The sequence below is a fragment of the Nestor notabilis genome, unplaced genomic scaffold, assembly GCF_000696875.1.
Source record: "Nestor notabilis isolate BGI_N333 unplaced genomic scaffold, ASM69687v1 scaffold22255, whole genome shotgun sequence".
In the NCBI taxonomy this organism is placed as follows: Eukaryota; Metazoa; Chordata; class Aves; order Psittaciformes; family Psittacidae; genus Nestor; species Nestor notabilis.
Genome location: NW_009928207.1, coordinates 1 through 22,291, shown reverse-complemented (window position 1 = coordinate 22,291; position 22,291 = coordinate 1). Strand labels below are relative to the sequence as shown.

Sequence of the window (22,291 nt, the reverse complement as noted above, 5' to 3'; positions counted from 1 at the left end):
GCAGGAGGGATCTGTACTGACACAGGAATGGTGCATAATTTAATTATACAACTTTCCAGAGAAGAAAATCCAATTAATGACACTGACTCCTTGCTCTTACTTAGGTCAGTGGTATGCTTTATTGCTACCAAGAACCTTACAAACCCTATCACCAAGTACTGATTGCTCTACATAGCCAGTACATTTTAAAGCTATTAAGAACCTTGCAAACCCAACCTCCATGTACTGACTGATTCATAAATGAATGCCATGTAAAGATGTTGCTGTCCATGATGACGCAAGGATGTTTTCTGTACCTATGGAAGAGATGCTGCTTCTGCTCTCTTTCATGATATACATTTGCTGAAAGCTTGGTTCTGTTTAGATAATGCTATTGTCCTACTGCAGAAGGCAAATGCTTGTATCAGTGTCACTGAAACAGACTCATCTATGCTGCTTTTTCTTTTTTTGCCAGATGTATGTTTTTTGTTAACAGTCCTGCAACTTCAACATGACTTAGGCACTTGGAAAAAACCCACCCTCCTTCTGTCTTGTCCTAGTCCGTGCTGAGTCAGCAGCATTCACAAATTGGGCTGGCTCTTGAAGCCCTAGGGAGTGCCCCGCTGACTAGGCGATAGAACAGCCAGCACTTTTCCTGCACCCAAACAGTAACCTTAAAAGTAACTGAAAACAAGTCCTGAGGCACTGATTTAATGCTTTTCCCAGGCTCATGCAAATTGTTGAAATAACACGTACCTCAGACTTGTTCAAAACCTCCAACTGACTTATCTTGGCAATAATGAGCTGTCTCAGGGTCTCTGGGTTCTTCTCTGTGTCCATGAAAGGGTTATTGTGACACTGCAGTGACCGCAGACTTGGCAGTTTATCAAGCTCATTGATAGATGACCACTGAAATGGAAGGGAACAATCTTTTAAGGAAACATAAAACATTCTTCATTCCAGACCAATACACAGTAACACTGACCTTTCCTGTACAATGACCATGACTGAAACTAGTCTTTTGGTCAGTAGAACCAAGTACCTGTTCATTTAGCTAAGTTAAAAACTGCACTTCAATTAACTTACTGGAAAAATAAGTAAACATATGAGGAACTAGTCAGCATTTTAGACCCTTAGACTTCTGCAAGAGGAATTATGATACAGCAGAGAGATATGACCAGCTACCATAAACATGTTTAATTGAGACATTAAGAAATGTTTTTAAATTATGCCTCTGTGTGGATCAAAGTACCCAGTAGTTGACTCAGGATCTCATAGATACAATCAAAGCAATTTTAAACAAGTAAATTGCAAGTTACTTTCCAAGACATATGTATGGACAAACTACAGCAGTTTGACCTACCTGTGATATTTTATTGTCATTTATTGCAAGGTACTTTAGTGAAGGAAACATTTTAGTCTTGCATCCTAGGAAAAAAAAAGTATATTTACAAGACAATAGCGAAAAGTTTAAATAAACAGAATTATAGAGCTGTAAATAACTTATTTCTTCTACATACCAAATCCAGCATCGGGAAAGTCTATAGAAGCTATTCCGCTGTTCCTAAGTATTAGCTGTTCTAATCTGAAATTTAATAGATACAGTGATTACTGTGCATGGCACAAATGAACAGCAGCTTCACAGGCAGCACCCAGACTCCAGCAGAGTGTCCAGAGAGTGACTTATAATAATTCCAAGCTTTCTGAATGGCTCCTGGATTTAAACAGCTTGTGGCTATCTAAATCACAGCTGCTATTTTGGAGTACAGTGCAAGATAATAATTCAACAAATTAGCAAAACTATTGTGTAAGTCTCACAGCTTTCCAGTTGCTGTAATCAAAATGCTTCAGGACCACACACCTCCCTTCCTTGGATAGTAAGCCCAAAGCAAGGAATCATAGCTCAAACTGCAATTACCATACGGATGCTGCTATGGAGAGTACAGTAAACTGGGAGTATCTGTGTAAAGGCTGTTAGCACAGACATTCTTCTGAGAAACTGGAAACACATCTACCCAATGCAGTACGGGGATTACACTGTTGGGTTTGTTTGGTTTGGGGTTTGGGGTTTTTTTTAAGTTTCGAAGCACATCTTTTTCAAAGTCTTTAAGCTACCCCCAAAAAGCACTGAAACTTGCAAAGGTGAGTCATGCCACTCACTTATACCAGTAGAGCAACTTTTCCCATAGTTAATAATCAGAAGCAGGTAACAACGACAGGGAAGAATTATCACCACACTCTTTTACCTCCCCCCAACTCTGCTATGCTTTGCTTTCCTTACAAACTGCTCAACTGCTTTTGGCAGGCTCAGTTGACCCCAAGGTGGCTGTGTCACTACTGGTGAGCCTGCACTGTGCTGACACGGTCAGAAAACTGTTCCTATGAAATGACTTCCATAGCTCCTTTGCTTTGCCACTCCACACAAACTGTACAGTCCTGTCATCTTGGATAAAACCCTGTGCATACTAATATCTAAAGAACTTAGTAATGAGATAAATCACTTTAGTTTCATAAGTACCTGATGAAAACCTAGTGACACATCACTTAAGAATGTGTTACTACACAACAAAAATAAGATTACATTAAACCAGCTCAATTAAATAATTCAGTTACTCTCCTCAAGAGGGCAAAATGCCTCTATTTCATTATTCCATAAATCTTCCACGCAACATCGACACTATCATGCTCAGTCAACAATGGCTATGGAGATGAATATCCAGGACAAAGAATTTCCAGCAGATTTGTTTAATAACTACCTGGGGAGATGTGCTATTAGATGCAGCTGATTTCCATCCAGTAACTGGTTGTCTGAAAGGTCTAACAACTTCAGAGTCTGCAGGATGTTATCAGGCCTGCCACAGTTGGGAAGAAAAACCCAAACACAGAACATTTAATGCTATTTGTAAATGAAAACACTTGTTTTCTAAGGAACAGCATGCAAATAATTGTGTACATTTATAAATATTTTGAAGTTTATATCATTTATTTTACAATTATGTCACAGTAACGTAACCATCAGAGGAATGTGTATCTGCTACTTAACTGCAGTACAGCAGTCACAAATGACTGACATACATTACTCATCTTACCTTTCCAAAACCATAATATTATTAGAAGTAAGGTACAGTTCTTCAAGTCTTGGCCATCCTGGAGCACAAAGAAGAACCTAAGAGCAAAACTTCATTTAATATAACAAAAGTTGGAAAAAATTATTCCAGAACTTATACTTTATGCAGATTTCCTCAGAACATGTTCAGAACCAGACATAGCTCCCAAAACAAGAGAAACAAGTGTTACAGGCTGCCTGGCCCTCCCTTTTGCCCAGCTGGCTCTTCCCTGTGTCTGAGTACAGCAGCACAGATGACACCAAAGGGGTTCTGCAGTCACAGCACCTACAGTTCCACACTTGAGGCCAACAGCTGCCCTACCTCAGACTGTGTGACCTGGAAACCCAGTTTATTCAACAGGGTTGGAGCAACCAGGTTTTACCTATGATGAGGAGAGGAAATGGCAGTATACGCTTGACTGCTAACGGTTCTGGAACATCTGCACATCCCACCAGGTCTGACAGAGACTTTTTGAATGTCTTAATCAGAGCTTGAAGGCTGCTCTGTCACAAGCCTGTGCCAGCACATGAAACCAGTAAAACCCAAGAACTGCATTAAGTCACCACATATCCTGAAGTTTTCAAGTACTCTAAAGAAAACAAATTAGTTCAAAAAGGCCACAAATTGAACAAAGATGCACTTGTTTTAAATCTTATGTCCTAAGTTACACTAAACAAAAATATTATTTTATAAAATTTAATTTTTGCAAACATTATCTACAGCAGATAACACACAGTTTAAAACTAAGCACTCATTACAAAGCAATAGAAATTGCTGGCATAAAGCCCAGTTTCACATGCAACTGTGACAGTGCCAAAAATGTTGCAGTTTGGGCAATGGAGTTCCATAAGCACTGGAACTGACTGGTTTTCTACAGATTTGTGTGAATGGTAAGTTAATTTTTCACTGAAGTTTTTGTGTGTATTCTCCAGAGTCACATTAAGTGTGAGCTCATCCTGCTTCTCCTTTGGTTAGAACTTATAAGGGTCTGTCCTCCTATTTTCTTGGAACTTGTAGGTAATAAATTATTGTTAAGCCCCCCACTTCTTTTCACCACGTGTTTGTAACTGGCTAGCAGATTCAAAGGTTTTGAGATGGAAGAACAGAGACATGCACAGGCACAGCATAATCACCTAAAGCTTGTTTTTACAGGAGGTTACAAAGGAGTGCAGTTCAGAGATCTGGACAACCAAATTCAATTTGTTACATGCATAGCTAACCAATTCTCCTGTAAATGTCCCCTACCCTAGACACCAAAAAGCTTCCTTTCGTCAGCTCTCTCTTCTTCATTCTCTCTCTGTTACAGCTGTATGAAGTTACACAGCTGGATGTATGTATAACTGTCTGATTATATATACAGTGCAAACTATTAGCACTAGGATCTCTTCAAGTGGTGGGATATGATTTGGGGCTCAACTGCTTCACACCCAAAAATATGAAACATCATCCTGCCGCCTTATCTGCAACATACATAAACTTAGAAACTCAGATACAAGTTTTCCTGCTCCAGAGCAAGAGCAGGGAACACCAGTATCTTCTCTGTTTAATTTGGACAGTGTTTCCCTATTTCAACAAGACAGACCAAAATAGTTTATCTATTAGTGATGAGGAAGCATGAAGAGAAGCCTGCAGAGTCAAGAGAATTTATGTGCACATTTGCTACAGACAAGCTTTGGGGGATCTCCCCCAAAAGCCTGAATTGTGATGAATGGAACAGAAAAACTGCACAAAACTGAAATATCAGAAGACTTTGGCAGACTGACCAAATGACTAGAAAATTGCCAAAACCAAATGATTGTTACAACCCATTTCTAAGAAACTCAAAATGTATTAATTCAACTTTCAAGTCAATGGTGTGCAACTGTGAGCTATTTTACAGGACATCATTCCCCCTTGAAGGTCGTGTATTATGTTTTGACCAATGAATTGATGATTATACACTAATAAGCTCTTTTACTGATATGTTAAGAGAAACCTCTGACGTAATTTAGATATATGCATAATGAAAGAACTTTTTGGAAAACCAATGCTCAAGGCATGTAAATGTGGAGTTATGCATAACTGTGGAAGTTAAGCATGTCAATCTACTGTGAAAAGTATTTCAAAACAGAGGAACAACTGAAAAAAGCCTAGAAGTCTTCTTTTTTTAAACTATCCCCATGCCATATACTTTTATATATGGCAATAAGTTATTCTGAAATACTGTTCACCATGAAATTGTTTTCATTTTAATTCAAACATTTCTAGGATTTTCAGACTTTACTTATATTCCCATTGGCAAGCTCTGTATTTCTTTTTCTGCCTGGATCATATTCATTATTATTTTCTATTTAAAAGTTGACTTTTCAAAGTAACTCCCCATACAGCTTAAGCAGTAATGTTTTCAAGTGGCTTGTTCAGAGAGTGTTAGCGTTAGGTAGGTCCCTTTATTTTTTACCTTTTGTCTGACTGCCCTGCAACACCACGTTTAAGCACAGGCTTATGTCTCTCCACTTACAAGGGAAAAAAATGAAGCAAATTTCAACTTTATGAGAATGATTTCTGAATCAAAAATGTCTTTCCTGCATATGAACTGTCAGAGCAGAGTTTCACAACCAATTGCAAGTGCTACATAATTTTAAACTGCTCTGACTAAGCCAGGGCTTCTTTCTGAAACTCTATTACCCCTAGAGAACACTGATGGGGTCTGCAGCCAGGGCTCTGACCAGCCTTTCGGCCACCCTGGCATTCAGGAGAGCTGCTGGCAGCTGCCAATATTTTAAACGCCACAATGAATGCACAGATTTACACTGATAAGCACTAAATGACATTTAAAGTGTTTGCAGCTGCTTCATTCTTCCAATCACTTCACCATTGATATTGCTGCTGTTATGGAAGGATTATCAATTGTCCTAGCGTAAGCCCCACTGCCAGTAAGCGCATGGTGAATGGATGCAAAACAAAAATACAGCAGCCCTGCTGCAAGTGAAAGAATGGAGTTTCTTTCTACTTAACTCAAGGCCAGTCTTGGGCAGTGCTCTATTACTGGATAGTGGCCAGCAGCAAAAATATGACAATTCAGGTAACCTCACAATGAAGTACACACAAAATCCGCCCCTGAGAAATCCAACTAATGGGCTGGACTTTAAAAGCCCTTGTAAGTAACATGGCACTACCGATGTGTTTCATAAGCCCCATCTCTGAAAACAGGCCCATTGCTAACACACTTAAAAACGGCACCATTCTTAGTAAGACATCATATTACGGAAGAAGAATTTACAAGTTTCCCTGAAACAAGCCAGAGCTTTGTTTATTCTGTGCTATATCTGTGCTGCATATAACCAGGCATCTTGTATTTTAAGAATGGTCAGTACGTGCAAAGATACTAAGCTAATCTCTTGCTGATGCAAACTGATGCCAAAATAAGTACTTTGTGTCATAATGACATACATTCTTTCCATTTTCATTTGTGCTATTACATGCTTAAAATACAGATAAACCTTTAATAACTACAAGGAAACAAAAAATCTTCACACAAACCTTTGGGTGAAGTTATATTATACTCCAACTGCTTTATCTTGACTTGGCAATTTACAAATGCAGGTGAAGTTAAACATTTCTTAGTAGACTCCTGTGCCAACATAACTTCCTACATTATGTACCAACTATGTTAGTTACTGCATAACTAATAGAGTTATGCCACAGCACCTTTTCTCAGGATGCTTACATTTCAGTACAGTAAGATAATGCAGAAATGCTTAGGGTGCTTTCCTTGCCTCATAAGCCTAACAACACAAACGAAACCAGGAAAGGTTATTACCTCTGTCCATGTTATTCCAGTTTGATTAAGTGCCAGAACCCTCAATTTTGAAAATACACTGGATACAGAAGTTGATGTAGATGGAAATTTCATTTTGTTTCCACTGTGGTGTAAAAAGAACAGTTATTAACATAATGAATAATTGCATCTATTTAAGTCACTGATATGGAATTACGTATTGAAGACAGAAACAATTTACACAAAATTAAAAAGTCAATGCCAAGGTGTCACATATTTTAAATTATTATAAAATATCCCTCCAGTTATATTCAAAACTTTCCTAACTTACTTTCCTACTTCCATTTATTCTTCTGTGGCTTCCTTCCCACCTTCTCCTCCCCTAAGTTTTGAGTATGAAAAGAATGATTTTCATTAAAATTAAATGAAGAAAGTCAGATTTTGGACTTAAACACCTTAGAGCCTACAAGACCATCCAGACCCCAGCAAAAGAAAGGATGTAAAATCCACTCTCAATAGCAAAATATCTTTATAAAATAGTTAAAATTTTGATTCTCAAATCTGCAATCCTCAAATTAGTTTTCATTACTCGTCCCTGAACAAAAGTTTTTCTTTCTTTCCTAAGGTCTGGTCTACCTGCATATGATGACAAAAACCTCCCAATACAGTTATACTTACATAGTTACGGGTTAAATTTCCCCATTTCAACAAGCTCTTAGAGAGCTGGAGGATGGCTAATCACTTTTATTTTCTTCCAACATTGCTTGCACAAAATGCCACTAACAGACTTACCTGCCAAGGTCTTTCTTGTTTAAAGTAAACAAAGTCAGAACAATAAAAACCAAATTCAAACTGTTTCAGTTTGTAGTCATAAGCATCACATTCCAGCATCAGTCCCATTTTGCTTTTCAGTTTTATCACAATTAACTTCTGAAAACCCTTCAATCTAGACCACGCTTTTCAGCAATGAAAACCTGAAAAAATTCTCTTCTCATGCATGCTGATAACAATAAACCAGGACAACATCTGCTCTAGGCAAAGTTAGATTTACAAATTGCACCCAGGTCGCAAACAGCTGTTCAGTGGTAAATATAGAAGAAAATGGAACACCTACAACTATTTTAAAAATACATTTTTCTCACATTAACTATAAGAACAAATAGGAAAACTGGGGTCATTTTTCAATTAAACTTGGTATTGATTTCAGCTTAGCTTACATCACTTTCAACTGTCTCAGCTACATTGTGTGTATTGCACAAGGAAGACTTTGGAAGCTGCTAATCTCAACACCAGTCTCCAAGACTCCAAAAGTTGTATTTTGGGTTTCTGCCTTCACTCTTATAGCCCTGACGCTGTCTTCAATGACTAGTACAACCTCCAAAACAGCTGCTTGACGAGTCAGCAGTCTACATGTTAACCTTGACAACAAAACAAACTTCCTGAAGTTGCAGCTACAACATTCTCAAAAATGAGTGGTTTAGGCTTGCTGCCTATTTACAGGCTTCAATCCATTGTGTTAGTTAACAGCAGAAAATTATTCTGGCACGTGTCCAGTACAGTGTGTGGGTGTGCACTAGAAGTGTAAGCGCCCAAAGAGTCTGACCTGCTGCACTCACACACAGCAAGCATGGCCATGTCTGCAGTGAAGCTGGCCTCCACACTGCAAACCAGGCTCGCTGCATGGGCGCAATGTGGATGCATACACGTGTTAAGTCAGTTCTGCCCTGTGGCAAACTAAGCTTTTAAATCATGAGAATTAATTGTCTTAGATGGCACAGAAGCGTATAAGGGCATCTTATGACGCTGTAAACCTAGGTAAAATTCTACAGCACCCTGTAAAAATCTGTAATGCATTTTAAACCAGGCTCCTTAGCCAACAAGCCACTTACAGATTTCATAATTTTTATGTAATGTAGAACATATTGACAAATGTCTAAATTCTTGTGAATGTTTAATGGATGAAATCTGTGCTCTGTTTTTCAGAAAACCAGGATTTTTCTAATTTTACAAAACTCCAATCAACATCCATCTGTCCCAAGCACTTTCCCTGAATTCAGTTTTACATAGATGCTAAAATGCTAGGGATCTAGTCTTGAAAAGGAATCTCTGAAAAATACAGTGCATTTATGAGTTGCTTAAGGACAAGATTCTAAAAACAAGTATTTAAAAACTTATATCCCATTAACATGAGTATTGAGGCATTTAGATACCTTTAGAAGGCTGACTGTGTCTGAAAGCCTCTTTTTTTGTCTCTACCCCAAAGGAAGAGAAACCCAAATATGAGTATTTATACCTGACATTAAGTGTTTCCAAATTTTGAACTTCAGAAGCAATAGCTGTTACTGTCTCCCAAGATGATATCAGATTTTTTGATAGATTTATATGCCTGATATCTGAAATTTCACATTAAGGAAAAGAAACATCTCAAACCTGAACTTCCTTTTTCAGAAATTAGAATTAGGGTTTGGTTTTAAATCAAATAAACAGGAATAGATTGCACTTGTTTGGGCTAAGAAATACTATTATATATTGTAACACATACCATTGCAACATATTTTATCTGATTTGCATATGGAAACGGCCTATAGATTTATAAAAGAGCTTAACTTTACAAATCCTAAAATGGATTATTTTCTGTACTGGCAGGAACTCCTACCAGTCCTTATAAATGAAGAAATAATACCTGCTTTGTATTTCTGTAATATTGCTACAACATACAGTATACTGAATGCATTATTTATTATATATTGGAAACCTCTGGTGCCTACAAGACATCTCAGTTATATTTTTATGGGGTTATCCATTCTAGAGCCAAATTAAAAAAAATAATCATACAAAACACTGTTGAAGCCTTTATGATATATTTCCATTTCTAGCCACAGTTCACATTCCCTCTCAAAAATTGTAGGCATCTACTTTTTAACTCTGTAAACATTGCATTAAGCTTCTAAATATAAACTGCAGTTTAAAATATTTTTTTAATAAAAGGATACAGATATCATTCATTGAAGTGAACACTTGGAATGCTAAAAATATGTACTTTTTTTGTGGTATCGCACAATGTAGCAAAAAAGGATACTAGCACAGGTTCTGCTGATTTCCTCTTTTTGACCAGCATGGCTCACTGCACACTCATGCACTGAGATATCTACCAGTTGGTTCAGCTGGCTAAATGAGAAGGAACATTCTGTTAAGTAATCTTCAAACAGAAATAGGTACGTTATGTAAATACCTGCTTGTTACAACTAAATAATATCCTTTCCATACACAGTCTCCTTTAGAATTAGCAATGTGCAGATCGTTACATTGCAGTGTCTTTCTTACTTGAAAACACACGTATTCTCTGTTTTTCGCCTTTACGCTACTACTACAAAGTAGGTCTGGCTGAACCACAGCCCCAACCCCCCAAAAAGCCACCCAACCCTCATCCAACTGAAAAAGAGAGACGGATAAATCAGACAAAATACAGCTACTCAAACTGGAATTTAACTAGATGCTCCAAGTTAAACAGATTTCTTGCAATAGTTTTTGCAAGGCTTTATGTGACTTGGGCATTCTTTGTATCACTTATCAAAAAAAACAAAAAAAGCATTTTCAACTGCTTATATGTTCTGGAAGACAAAGGGAAAATAGTTGTGGAATATCAGCTCAGAAAGAGACTGCCACCTACTGAACTGATACCTCTGCTGCTAGAGGTCATTAAAACTGCAATCTATTACACTTCATTAAGTTACTTACTTTCTTACCCTTCCAGATAAATGAACATGACATGAACTTACTGAAAGACTTCTTTATTAACAGTACAGTGACTTTCTGCTTTTCCTCTGTTACGAAGTCATTACTGATACGAGTAAACAAAGATTAAATAATACTGTACAATATGAAGAAAATAAAAAAATACATCTATTTAAAAAGGACCATGCATGTGTATAATTTATCTCATTCATTCCTCCCCAAATATCATCACCTCCTACTTTGTGAAATCAAAACGAGGATTGTGAGTACTCAAACAGGACATAATCCCAGTTTCTTCTCTGTAAAACAGGTAAATTATGAAGCCACAATAGGAAGATTTCTTGTCTCTTCCATCATAATGCACTTCAGCTTACTTTTAGAGATACGACCATATTATATGCAAGGCAGCCAGCTTCCTTTCCTTACAGCTGAACTACTACTTGACTAATCAAACGCTGTGTCTCTGAAATTTTCATATATTACACTTGCCTTTGTTGTTCTGCAATAGAATCCATCCCAACAAATTCCACGGTCTTCTTCCCAAATACTAATGTATTCTCTGTCCCATGTTGAGCATCTTGCTCTTCATTCAACCCGTACCGATTCTTTACTGCAGTAAGAAAATCTACTCCAAAATTTGCCTTGTTTGGCCGGATAAACGATCCTCCTCTCGGGTGCCTAGAACAGAGCAGCCAGGAAAAGGTGAAATACGAAAAGTTATCATAAGAACGACTTGTCTCGAAAGTACTAATTATTATGGTTTTTTTAAACACTGGGGACCAAAGCAGTCCAAAGGCAATTCTACAGGCTAATTTTAGACATCACTGTCCCCACTACTGAGACCAGGTAAGACGTGCAAAGTATCTTTGATCATATTTGACCCGACTAGTTCACATTGTGAGATGCCACGAGAACTGCAGCACCAGATCTCCAAATGTACTTGCGTATCAAAATTACAATGGCATTGCCACTATTAGAAATAACTGCTCTGCCATTTCCAAACTCACTATAAAATAAGGTTTTCCAGAAAATTAAGTTTCTACTGATGAATAGCACAAAGTTACCTAAATCATACAACAAATGCATCTGGAGTCTTATCGCAGCCCATGGCCCATAGGGATACTCAGAATAGTCATTGCCTCATTATGTTTGACTTGAATAATTCACTTGTAATTCTGAAAGAACGCAGCCTTGTCCTTCCATCCCCACAAATGACACAAGATGCAAATTGTACCACCTGGAACTCTTAAACTCAATCTTTTAAATTTCTGATACTAACTCAGTAACAATGTTGAAACTGAATATTCAACAGAATTATCCAGCTAATGTGTGTTCTACACCGTCCTATGAAGTTTCTTAGTTTTTTCTTGAGCACTGAATAAACTTTACTGAATGAAAATTTCTTGCCATGCAATTGCTTTGACAATTTCTATCAAAGTTAGCAAGGAAACACAGTATGCAGGAAGAACTGGCAGAGACAAGTTGTGGGAATGGTATCACAGAGCAGATGGAGGATCTGATAGGAAGATCAGCCAGAAAACAGCAGGAAGAAAATTGGTAGCTATGATTACCTGCCTGCCTTTCAGCTGAGAACAGACTCTGGTTGGAAAGTACACAAGAGGAAGATATCGCTTGCGTGAACAAAACTCCTCTTTCCAAACCAGCATGTAAGCATCAAGTGCCTAATTAGCAAAACATAATATAAACCACCAGTTCTACAGAGTTGAAAATTATCTCAGAAAAACAGTAACTAGGGACCCTGAATCCTATGGACCTATTACAAGCAGATGGAATAGCTTAGGCATCATATTTTAACATTTTTATTAAAAAATAAGTACTGGAAATTTCCTGTGCCAGTGTCATTCATCAACATTTCTAATGCCTATTTAAGTACTTTCATATCCTAAAGGATCTGGGTAGAAACCACATATTGTTAATTATGAAAACATTCTCGGTCTAGTTTTGTATTGACTAAGTTTAGAGTGTAACGATTACAAAACAAGCAGAAAGGCATACTCTTAGAGAATGTAAATCCAGTGTGCACTTTCATGTTCAATAAGCATTTTCAATTCTCAACATTTTTAATCCAGAATCTTCTAAGTTTTTTCTTTCAATCCTTTGAAGTTCTTCAGAGCTTGCAAATATTTGGCTAGTTTAAATGTTGAACTTCCTCAAACGTAAAAATTATGGGTCTCTTCCTGAACACCAGTTATTAAAACAGTAAATTGTATTTTCACCATCTTAACTACATCTCTTACCTGCAACGTATATCACCCTTGCATTTAACTAAATCAAACAGCTTCATAAATGGCAGATAGTGCAGCATGCTACTTGGGACTCTGGAAAGAAAACTAGTACTCTTGTCTACCTGTAATTCAGTATGTTTATTCTGATATTTCCTGTCCTTTTTCCTATCACCTGCATTCTCCCCATTTGTCATTGCCATCCCTCTGCATTCAAAGGTTCTGCTACTTTTCTTTCTCTGCAAAACCCCCCCACCAGAGCTAACCTAAGACCCCCATATCTGCCTTCCTCCTGTCAGGCCATTTATCCCTGGCATAGCCAAGCCCTTTGGGTGTCTCCATCACCATGTTCACTGAGCTTATTTCTGTCCTCCCAGGTCACCATTTCTATTGGCACTTCCTTCCTCGTTGTCTTTGTGGTAGCCAGCTCTATCCCTAGGAAAAACTGCAAAGGAAACTAGCTACCTTGCCCCACGTCGCTTGAAGGTACAGGGAAAGTATGGTGCATTTCTCTCTGAAGACCTTTATTTTTTGTTTTAACCATACAAGGATCACAGGGCTTCTCTCTCTTGTTCCTACCACTTCCAAGTACTATGCATGCTACCTTACCTAATGTACACTGAAGTCCATTGTACAGCTTAAGTTTCTTTTTCAGCTCCATTCTATTACTTTGATCTACTTTTTCAAGAACTGTTACAGAGAAGGACAGAAAAGGAGACTGCAATAGGAATCTATTTCCAGGCAAAATGATTCTGTGTTCAAGGAGAGAAGTCACTTACCTGTAATTTGTTTTCCCTAAAATACACTGCCTGTATTAATCTTTGCACTAGGGAATATGAAGGAATATGAACTGTACAAGATGTATGTACACATCAGACAACTAACATGCTGCACCTGGACTAATGAAAAGCACACCTTTTAGCAATCAGGTGCCATAACTGGGGACTATACAGATAAATCCAAATTCAAAGAGTCATCCAGCATGCCTTCCATGAGATGGAAGAACCTGCAGACTACTGATCAACCTGACTTAAACTGATCATTCAGAAGTCTGAGAACAGGGATTTTTTTACATGCATGTTCCCATGTATGTAAAATGTCCTGCAGCCAGAATAATACACTGTGCAGAAAGGATGTGGTAGATGATGTGCCCCAAATTCCTTAAGCAGAAAATATTAATATGCCCAAGTGGGGCTCTGACAACAGCTGGCTCTAGCGAACACTGACACTTCTTACTGACTTTAAAATAGAGAGGTTGACCCCAATCTCAGAAGTCAGCTTGTAGGACACTTTCTATTCATAATTCAGTAGCAAGAGATGATACAGCCCATCTGCTAGCATGCCTAGAGTCCTTAGAAGATACTCATTAAAATTTAGATGAGCTATCCCCTTCCACTGGTTAACCATTTCCCTGTATAAAAGGAAATTTGGCATCATTCTTTGCTAATGTAACACAAAATGGTGGCACTGCTCATCATTACAGGTATATGATGGCTCTTGATATGTGAGAGAAATGTCACACACATATACTTTTTGGTACCTGAAGAATAATGCAGTAGTACACAAACTGTGTTCTGCCAACAGTTACACACTTGAACTGTGTGACTGCAGAAGCAAGCTTCTGAGCCAACAGGAGAGATCTCAGCTTTATCAGCCTAGACAGTAAAGGTGGATGGAAGGGCTTCTTCGCCCAGTACCAGCTGTTTGCAATGATTATCTCAAGGCAAGTATAATCACAACTGGGGCACACGCACTACAAAGCTCATAAGGCATCATAAAAAATAGCCAGTTGAATCCATGCATGTCTTTTCTAGATAGGCTCTTCCTTTTAGCAGAAGGTGATCAACAGACCAGACTTCTTTTAGAAGAATCTACACACTGCAGTAAAGAAAACCCTTCAAATTTTAGAACAGTCCAAGGTATCTGCAGCATCAAACACCACGTGTGACACTTAAGACTAATCTGCTATGGTGTATCAAATTCCTGACTGCACAGCAGAAGCTTTGAAAACATCAGCAAGTACTTGAAGTTCATTGCAAGTTTACCCTCATCAAATAAGCAAGAAAGCAGAGTCTGAGCTTTCACAAAGCAAGGGAAGACAGATATCTGCAGTTCCAGATGCTATCTTAAGGTTCTGCTAGTGCAGTGGACAACAGTTTTATTTCAACACTGTTCAACTGACAGCAAAGAACAGAAGTCTCTGAGGGGTACAGTGAAACAATCAAAAATTCTTAACAAAGAACTTTTGAGGCATCTTGGGAGTGCACTGTCCCTTTGCTGTATGGCAATCACTTCTTCACAGACACTAAAATGATATTGACATCTTCCTATATTTTAAGAGTTTGTTTGTGCTTTAAGTAGATATTCCTGGAGGTGAATTTGTCATTCTTGAAGGACAGGTAGTCTAATTTAACATAAACAGATCTTCTTCCGGGCAGGAACATAAATTTCATGCAAACAGTAACATGCGATAAGTCAAAACTGCCATTTGTAAATTTAAAAACATGTCCATACGCAAATTATAAAACTCACTGAAGAAGGAAAAACTAAACAAAGGTAATACCTTTGCCAGGATAATTTGGCATTTCAGGACTACACAAATATACAAGAAAACTTAATAACACATAGGGAGGGAAAAAAAGGCTACAAAGATCTGAGAAGCAATTGCAATTCTGCCAGGCTGAAAATACCACAGAAACAAGCTTTACTATACTTCTTTCCATTTCTCTGGCTTGTGGTGGAAGTCAAACCTGAGGGAACGTACCAGAATTTAACATGGTCAGCTTTTAGTAACGGTACCTGCTGAAATATCAAGATTCCTCTGGGAAGAACAAAACATATTCTTTTGTGGGTAGGAACATGTTCTTTTCCATTATGACTCAAAGTACTTAGCAGGATGTTACTCCCATCTTGTGAGATAAGCAGAGAAGTATGTCATCTACTGCTGGGGAATCCACGCATCTCCTCCAGCAAAACAGAGAGGATAAAAACAGCTGCTAAAATAGCAATGCCACTGTAAACATTGTGCATGAATTGAATACAGACTGAGAGAAGGGCTAAGGAAGATGACTCTTATGCCAGACTAAATGGGGGAAAATGGACAGACTCCGCTTGGTTGAATGCATAAAAGAAACTTGAACATCTGTAACTGTGAGGAGAAAGAAGAGGGTACCAGAGCAGCAGCAAAAACCTAGCTTGGTGCCTTCAAGTCACCCCACCAGCAGCACCACTTTGCCTAGGCCAGACAGAACTGCCTCCTGGTCACCTGGCAAAAGGCTGAGGTGAGCCTGTGCCCAGCAAGGACAGACACCCTTGGGAGCAACAGATATGTCCCCATCTCAGTGTGCACGTGTGGCCTCGGGGGTGGTTTCTATCAGCATGCATGTTAACAGGCTGCAGGAAGCACCACAGAGACACAACAGCTGGTGCACCCACGTCTCCCTCCAGAGGCTTAAGGCACTCGCATTCCCAGGGGAGGTATGTGTGCTTGTAACTCACATCTCCCATGGGAGCACATGCATATAACTGCGTGAATGGGTCCGTGGGACATGAACTTATTTGAAAGCATACTCATGTTTCAAAAGCTGTATTTAAATTTTAACACTATTTTTATTGATTACTCACTTCTCTTGAAGGAGGACTGTAGAAGATAGCTTATTTTAATTACGTGATACTCTACTGCAACTGACAGCTGAAATAATAGCTTCCTCACTTATTAGAAAACAAGAACTTATTATCGGGAGTGGGAATCACAAAAATGCCATTAGAGTATGCATTGCCATTTCTAGCTAACCCGGAGTGGATGAACATGCTCACCATGTCAGCATATTTTGAGGTACTGCTGTTTTGTTCTTTGGTTCTCATACTCCTAAGAAGTTTAATTAGCACCATATTATATGACCCAGACAAACATACTGCCATGGAGCATAAAAGTTTAGGTCATATTTCCAAAAAGCTTACTGCGAAGATCACATAAGTAAGCAGACCTACTGATTTAACCAAATAAGGATTAAGAAGATCCTCTGAAATTGAGAATCTCAAATTCAGTTTTATTTTCCTCTTACAATCTCATTTTGAAATGTCACTCTGAAAGATTAATTTTTAAAGGCATTCTATTCAAAATTACATTAAAAAGAATTTTAAAGTGTCCTCTCGTATTTGTTTACTGTAGAAGCTACTTCATCAGCTGCTTCTGCTTATCAGACTTCAGGGAGTGAGAAAAGTTGGCTTGTAAGTACAGGATACTAATGATAAGGCTTGAGGTGAAAAAAAAAGATTATTTTTATATATGTATATACAGTATAAAAAGAAACACAATCCCCCTCAACAGCAGTAATAAAGACATGACATTTTAGGTTGTGGGTTTTAGCTTTGGGTTTTTTTAAGTACCTTTTTGATAAAATAAAGTAACTATTTTTTACTTAAAGTTTGCCTACATCTTCACAATTGGTACATGAACAAACTAGTCTGCACACAGAAAGTTATGTCTGTGAGTCATGGTTGACTGCTGGAAGTACTATTTGTTCTCTTAAGACTCCAGAAGGACTTTCTGTGATTGGAACAAAGCAGAGTACAAAGAACACGTATTGTAAGAACAACGTGTGCAAGGATCACAACATTTAAATGTTACGGGTATATGCAGCTTTACTCAAAAATTTGATTCTGACAACAAGAATTGAGATCGCTATCTGAGACCTCATCTCCTGTGAGCACACTAATAGCTGCTAGAAAAGCAAGAGTCTATACACACACATATAAATATTATGCACACACAAACATAAAGCACTCAAGTTTCATAAAAATATCCACCACACATTCAATTGCTTCTTCTGTCCATAGAGATTTGGAATGGCCAGCCAGTTAATTTTATTATTTCTCCTACAGCAGAATGCAACTAGCTTCACCTTGGAAACTGCTTCAATTAAATTCAAAGCATTTAAGAAGCAGCTTCTGCTAATACATTCATTCAAAAGACATGCTTGCTCTAAGAACATAATTTACCATTTTTTAGCTAAAAAAATCCAGCAATGTTGATTCTTTTCTTGCTTTAAGTGTACTTATTCTCCTTAAGCCTTACTTTATTATTATTATATATAAAGGGAAAAATATCCAGTCCTCACAGGTGGGATTTTTTTTTCTTTATTCTTCTAAAGAACATACTTTGTTTTACCATCTCATCTGCTGATAATGAGATCTCTAGGGATTCCACCTTTCACAAATGCAGAACTTAAGAAGATACAGACTAAGAATTCTGATTTGCACTAGTGAACGTAATCTACCCTTTCCGTGTTTATGCCTATTTGGGAACAGGGAAAAGATAGTATTCCCAGAAAAGATTTCAAAACAACTACTTTTAAATTATTTAATGGATAAATTCTCCTGCTGGATCAGTTCGAGACCAATCGGCTCTATTTGTTGGCTTGAGAACAATTTTGATCTGAACTGATAATGGAGTATATTCTTTCACAAGCCATGCAGAAATAATTTTACTGTTTTTTTTTCTCCATGTGACATTTTACAGCAACAGTTCTAAGTCCCTTCCATATTATATTCCTATACTGAGACAGGAGGAAGTGACGAGACCCATCTACTCATAAAAGGGGAAATGATCACCATTTTCACAAGCTGAAAACACATGCTCAAAGGTAAGCAAATGCATGTGCTGTGTCTAGATGCTCTTAATTATTATTTTGGAGGAAATTCTCATTAAAAAATTGTCTGTTGAATCACCCATTGAGAACAAAACAAAGTACATGTACAAATATACCATCTCTGGCTCTGGAAGAAAAAAATCTTTGAACCATGACAAGCCAAAGCTAATGAGACTCTTGAAAACTGTCACTATGTACTCTTCTTGTTCTTCCACACTTCTCCAGCAGTCTGCTATTAGCTAATACCAGAGGAAGGAGGAAACTAAGCAAGACATATGTTTGGACTGACCTCATCCAGCTATTCTTAGGACTTTGTTTTACATGCAAGGGGGGGGGGTTTGATTAAAAAAAAAACCACGATGATTTGCTCATCCTCTCATTAACGGCTTTAGCCTTCTCAAGACAATTAACATGAGGAACTAATTTCAGAGAAGAGTCTTCTTACATTTTTCCAACAAACCAAAGTCAAAAGCAAGACCACAGACCACTTTTAACTTATTTTCTGGTTTGTCACTTCCTTTCATATTTTCAAAAGCCTTCTATTGATTCTGAGTGCTCACTGTCACAGGATTTGATTTATATTAGATTTGTTTCACTTGAATGAGCACTTGAAGAGTTAGGAACAAACTGCAATTATACTACATTTTACAGTTATTACAAGCCTTGGAAAGTAGGAGGCAGAAAAAGATGTAAAAATCTCTCCATTTCATCTCATTAACTTAAGACTGGCTGTGGCAGTGCTCAAAACAAACATCCATGTAACACCACATGCTTCCTCCAAAAGCTGTCAATAGAAAATGGTTGGGAAAAATATGACAACAGGACAAGTATTTTAATGATACAGCCACAGAGTATTCTCTCATCCTTCACCAATTCAATGCTCAGGAACTTGCTGAACTAGCAGCCCTTAGTATTTAAGAGCCATTGATTACTTTTCTTCTGTGAATTCATTCACCTATGTTTTTAATGCACAAACTTTTAGCTGCTGCAGTATATTCTTTCATGGAAACCAACAGCTTGCTGCTGTTGGCATCAACCTTAGAGTCCTGTATTCCCCAGTTTCAAACATGTGAAGTGCTTGAATCTTTACATTTAAGTGTGATGTATGCATATACTTAAAAAACCCCACAAAACTACACTGTTTTGCGTGTATTAAATGCGACTGAACTTAGTATTTTGCCTTAACAAGATACATGCAAGTCATCTTAAGTCCAAACCTAGACTATATTTAAGACAATTAACATGGACCTAAGGAAGGGCATGTAGGACACACTGATTTCCTTACTAAAGTAGAAGGTCTAAACCTACTATAGGTAATACTAATAATGTTCAAAAGTCACATTTTATTACGTATCTCTGAAAACACAACTTGTATTTTCTAAGTACTTACCATATTCTAATTCCTGTAATTGGATTAATAACAATGCAACAGCCTTTATGGCATAGCTAGTCACAGCATTCAGATTTATTATATTATCAGTCAACTGATGACAAAAGGGTTTGCCCTAAAAATCGCAGAAGAGCATCTTCCCGTGACCATCTTCTTGTACCAGTACACATGACATACCAACACTCTGAATCAACTTACTGGCACTTGAAATACTGTGTTCCTTCATAGGTACCATCATGCTTTCCTCTCTGAGGATCATCCCATTCCACACCAAGCCAAATTCCTGAAAAATACAGTAGATACGTTTTCAGATTTATGGCATCATAGCCATAGGAATCACAGCTGAAAGGAACCTCTGAAGTTCATCTAGCCTAGCCTTCTCTCTCAAAGCGGGAGATTATCACCAGCTCTAAAACAAATCAGCCAGGTAAGTCTTTACCTAGCCAGATCTTGAAAATCTCCAAGGAGAGAAAGATTCCAGTCAACTTGGACAGCCTATTCCACAGCTGCATTACTTCTGTAGAGAAAGAGATTTTCCTGGTGTCCAATTTGAACCTTTCCAGCCACAATTTGTGGCTGTTGTCCCTTATTACATAATCTACTACTAGTAATAATAGTTTGGCTCTGTGATGTTTGTAACTGTTTGCCAAACAGCAGCAGGCAGCTATTAGATGCCACCTAATCTTTGCATCACATGAACCAAGCCCAGATTCCTCAGCCTCTCCAAAACACACATATGTGGTCTATGTTGTTGACTGCTTTGGCAGCTCTCAACTGAATCCTCTGGAGTTTATCCACATCCCTCTTCAACTGGGATGGTCCAAAACCAGTGCAACCTTACCAAGAACTCCTGCCCCACAGGAAATAACAGGTCCCTTTGATTTGTTGGCCATATTGATAATTCTAAGGTGATCCAGTACAACACGTACCTTGCTTGTGACATGAGCTCACTGTTGGCTCATATTTATGACAGTATCCACCTTAACTCTCAAGTGCTTTACAACAGATCCCATGAGTTTCTAGAGCTTCCCAGTCTGCACTGATACATGGGTTTGTTTTGTTCTACCTGTAGAAACGTATCCTTCTTGAATCTCTTAGGCCCAAACACAAAGTTCATAAAGCTTGCTCTACACTGCAGTTCTACCTTTTGTCACATCAGCCAGCTGAGGGTGAATGCTGTTCATTATCAGAGACACTGATGAATATGTTTCAGACCCCACCATTTATTTCTGTAGTACTCATGCATTACCAGATATAAAGTCATTGATTACCACTCTTCCACTTGACAGACCTGCGGACTTGAAACCCACTTACCAGTCCATGCATCTGACTTGTATTTCTCCAGCTTCAAATAAGATCCTTTAATGAGGCACTGTTAAAAGACTTACTGAAGACAAGGTATATAACAACCCCCATTCTCCCTCTGTCCACATTCCCAGTCTTATCATCATAGAAGGTAATTAGGTTTGCCTAGCACAACTCATGCTTTGTTACAAGTATCAAGTACTCCAAACTACCACCTTGTCCTTCACAGGCTCGGAAATGGCCTCCAAGAGAATATGCTACGTGATCTTTCCAGGAATTGAAGCAAGCCTGATGAGTCTACAGTTCCCTGGTCATCCTTCCTGCCTCTTCAAGAACTGTATGCAAGGCTAGCCTCATTCCAAAAATGCTTAATGTCCCCATCCTGTCACCACAATTTTTCAAAGATGACATACAGGGCTCTTGCAATCAGATGGGTCAGATCTTTCAGCAAGCTGGGCTGCATCTTATTTGTCCCCATGGATGTGAACATGTTATCAAGGGAGCATGCCTAGTCTGTTGATCTGCTGCTGCTGCCTGTCTCTCTCGTTCCCACACTACACCAGCACAGAGAGATCAGGGAGTAGACTGCTCATGAAAACTAACGGAAAAAGGAAGGCACTAAGATCCTTACGCTGCAAGAAAAAAAATTTAACCAGTTTCAACCAAAAGTACTTCTTACACTGCTTGTGACAACTCTGACGCAAAAAAAAAAAAAAAAGCCTTAACAACTTACCTAGAAGTTGCAATATTAACACAGGAAAAATGAGGAAAACAACCAATGTGTATATTCCCACATTCTACTTATTTTTATTTTAATTAAGAACAACGTACTTAGAATGTTGAAAACAACCGTTACATGTAAAGGTGATTGACTACTGTAACGCTTACCTGCTGTTGGAGGAACACTGCCAACATAGCGCACGGTTGCATACTCTGTGCCACACAAGACTCTTCGACCCAGTGCCTCAGAAGACATCCGGTCAGTCATCCTGGGAAAATCGAAGTCAGAGCTACTCACAGACCTGCAGAAACAGAATCATAGAACCACAGAATGGTTTGGGTTGGGAGGGACCTTAAAGCTCATCCAGTTCCAATCCCCCTGCCATGGGCAGGGACACCTTCCA

General features: G+C 38.3%; 1 protein-coding gene across 1 annotated transcript in view; it reads right to left on the bottom strand.

The window, feature by feature from the left end:
* Positions 1-22,155, bottom strand: part of TBCE (tubulin folding cofactor E) — a 25,783-nt gene extending 3,628 nt beyond the window's left edge. The window contains exons 1-12 of the mRNA XM_010014418.1: positions 22,056-22,155; positions 20,061-20,145; positions 11,068-11,256; positions 9,923-10,011; positions 9,137-9,236; positions 6,886-6,988; positions 3,069-3,145; positions 2,736-2,831; positions 1,500-1,564; positions 1,343-1,407; positions 732-888; positions 1-11 (exon numbers count right to left, since the gene is read on the bottom strand). The exon at positions 1-11 is cut by the window's left edge and continues 151 nt beyond it. Coding sequence (XP_010012720.1) covers positions 1-11; positions 732-888; positions 1,343-1,407; positions 1,500-1,564; positions 2,736-2,831; positions 3,069-3,145; positions 6,886-6,988; positions 9,137-9,236; positions 9,923-10,011; positions 11,068-11,256; positions 20,061-20,145; positions 22,056-22,155 — 1,137 coding nt within the window. The remainder of the gene's footprint in view (positions 12-731; positions 889-1,342; positions 1,408-1,499; positions 1,565-2,735; positions 2,832-3,068; positions 3,146-6,885; positions 6,989-9,136; positions 9,237-9,922; positions 10,012-11,067; positions 11,257-20,060; positions 20,146-22,055) is intronic.
* Positions 22,156-22,291: the final 136 nt, after the last annotated feature.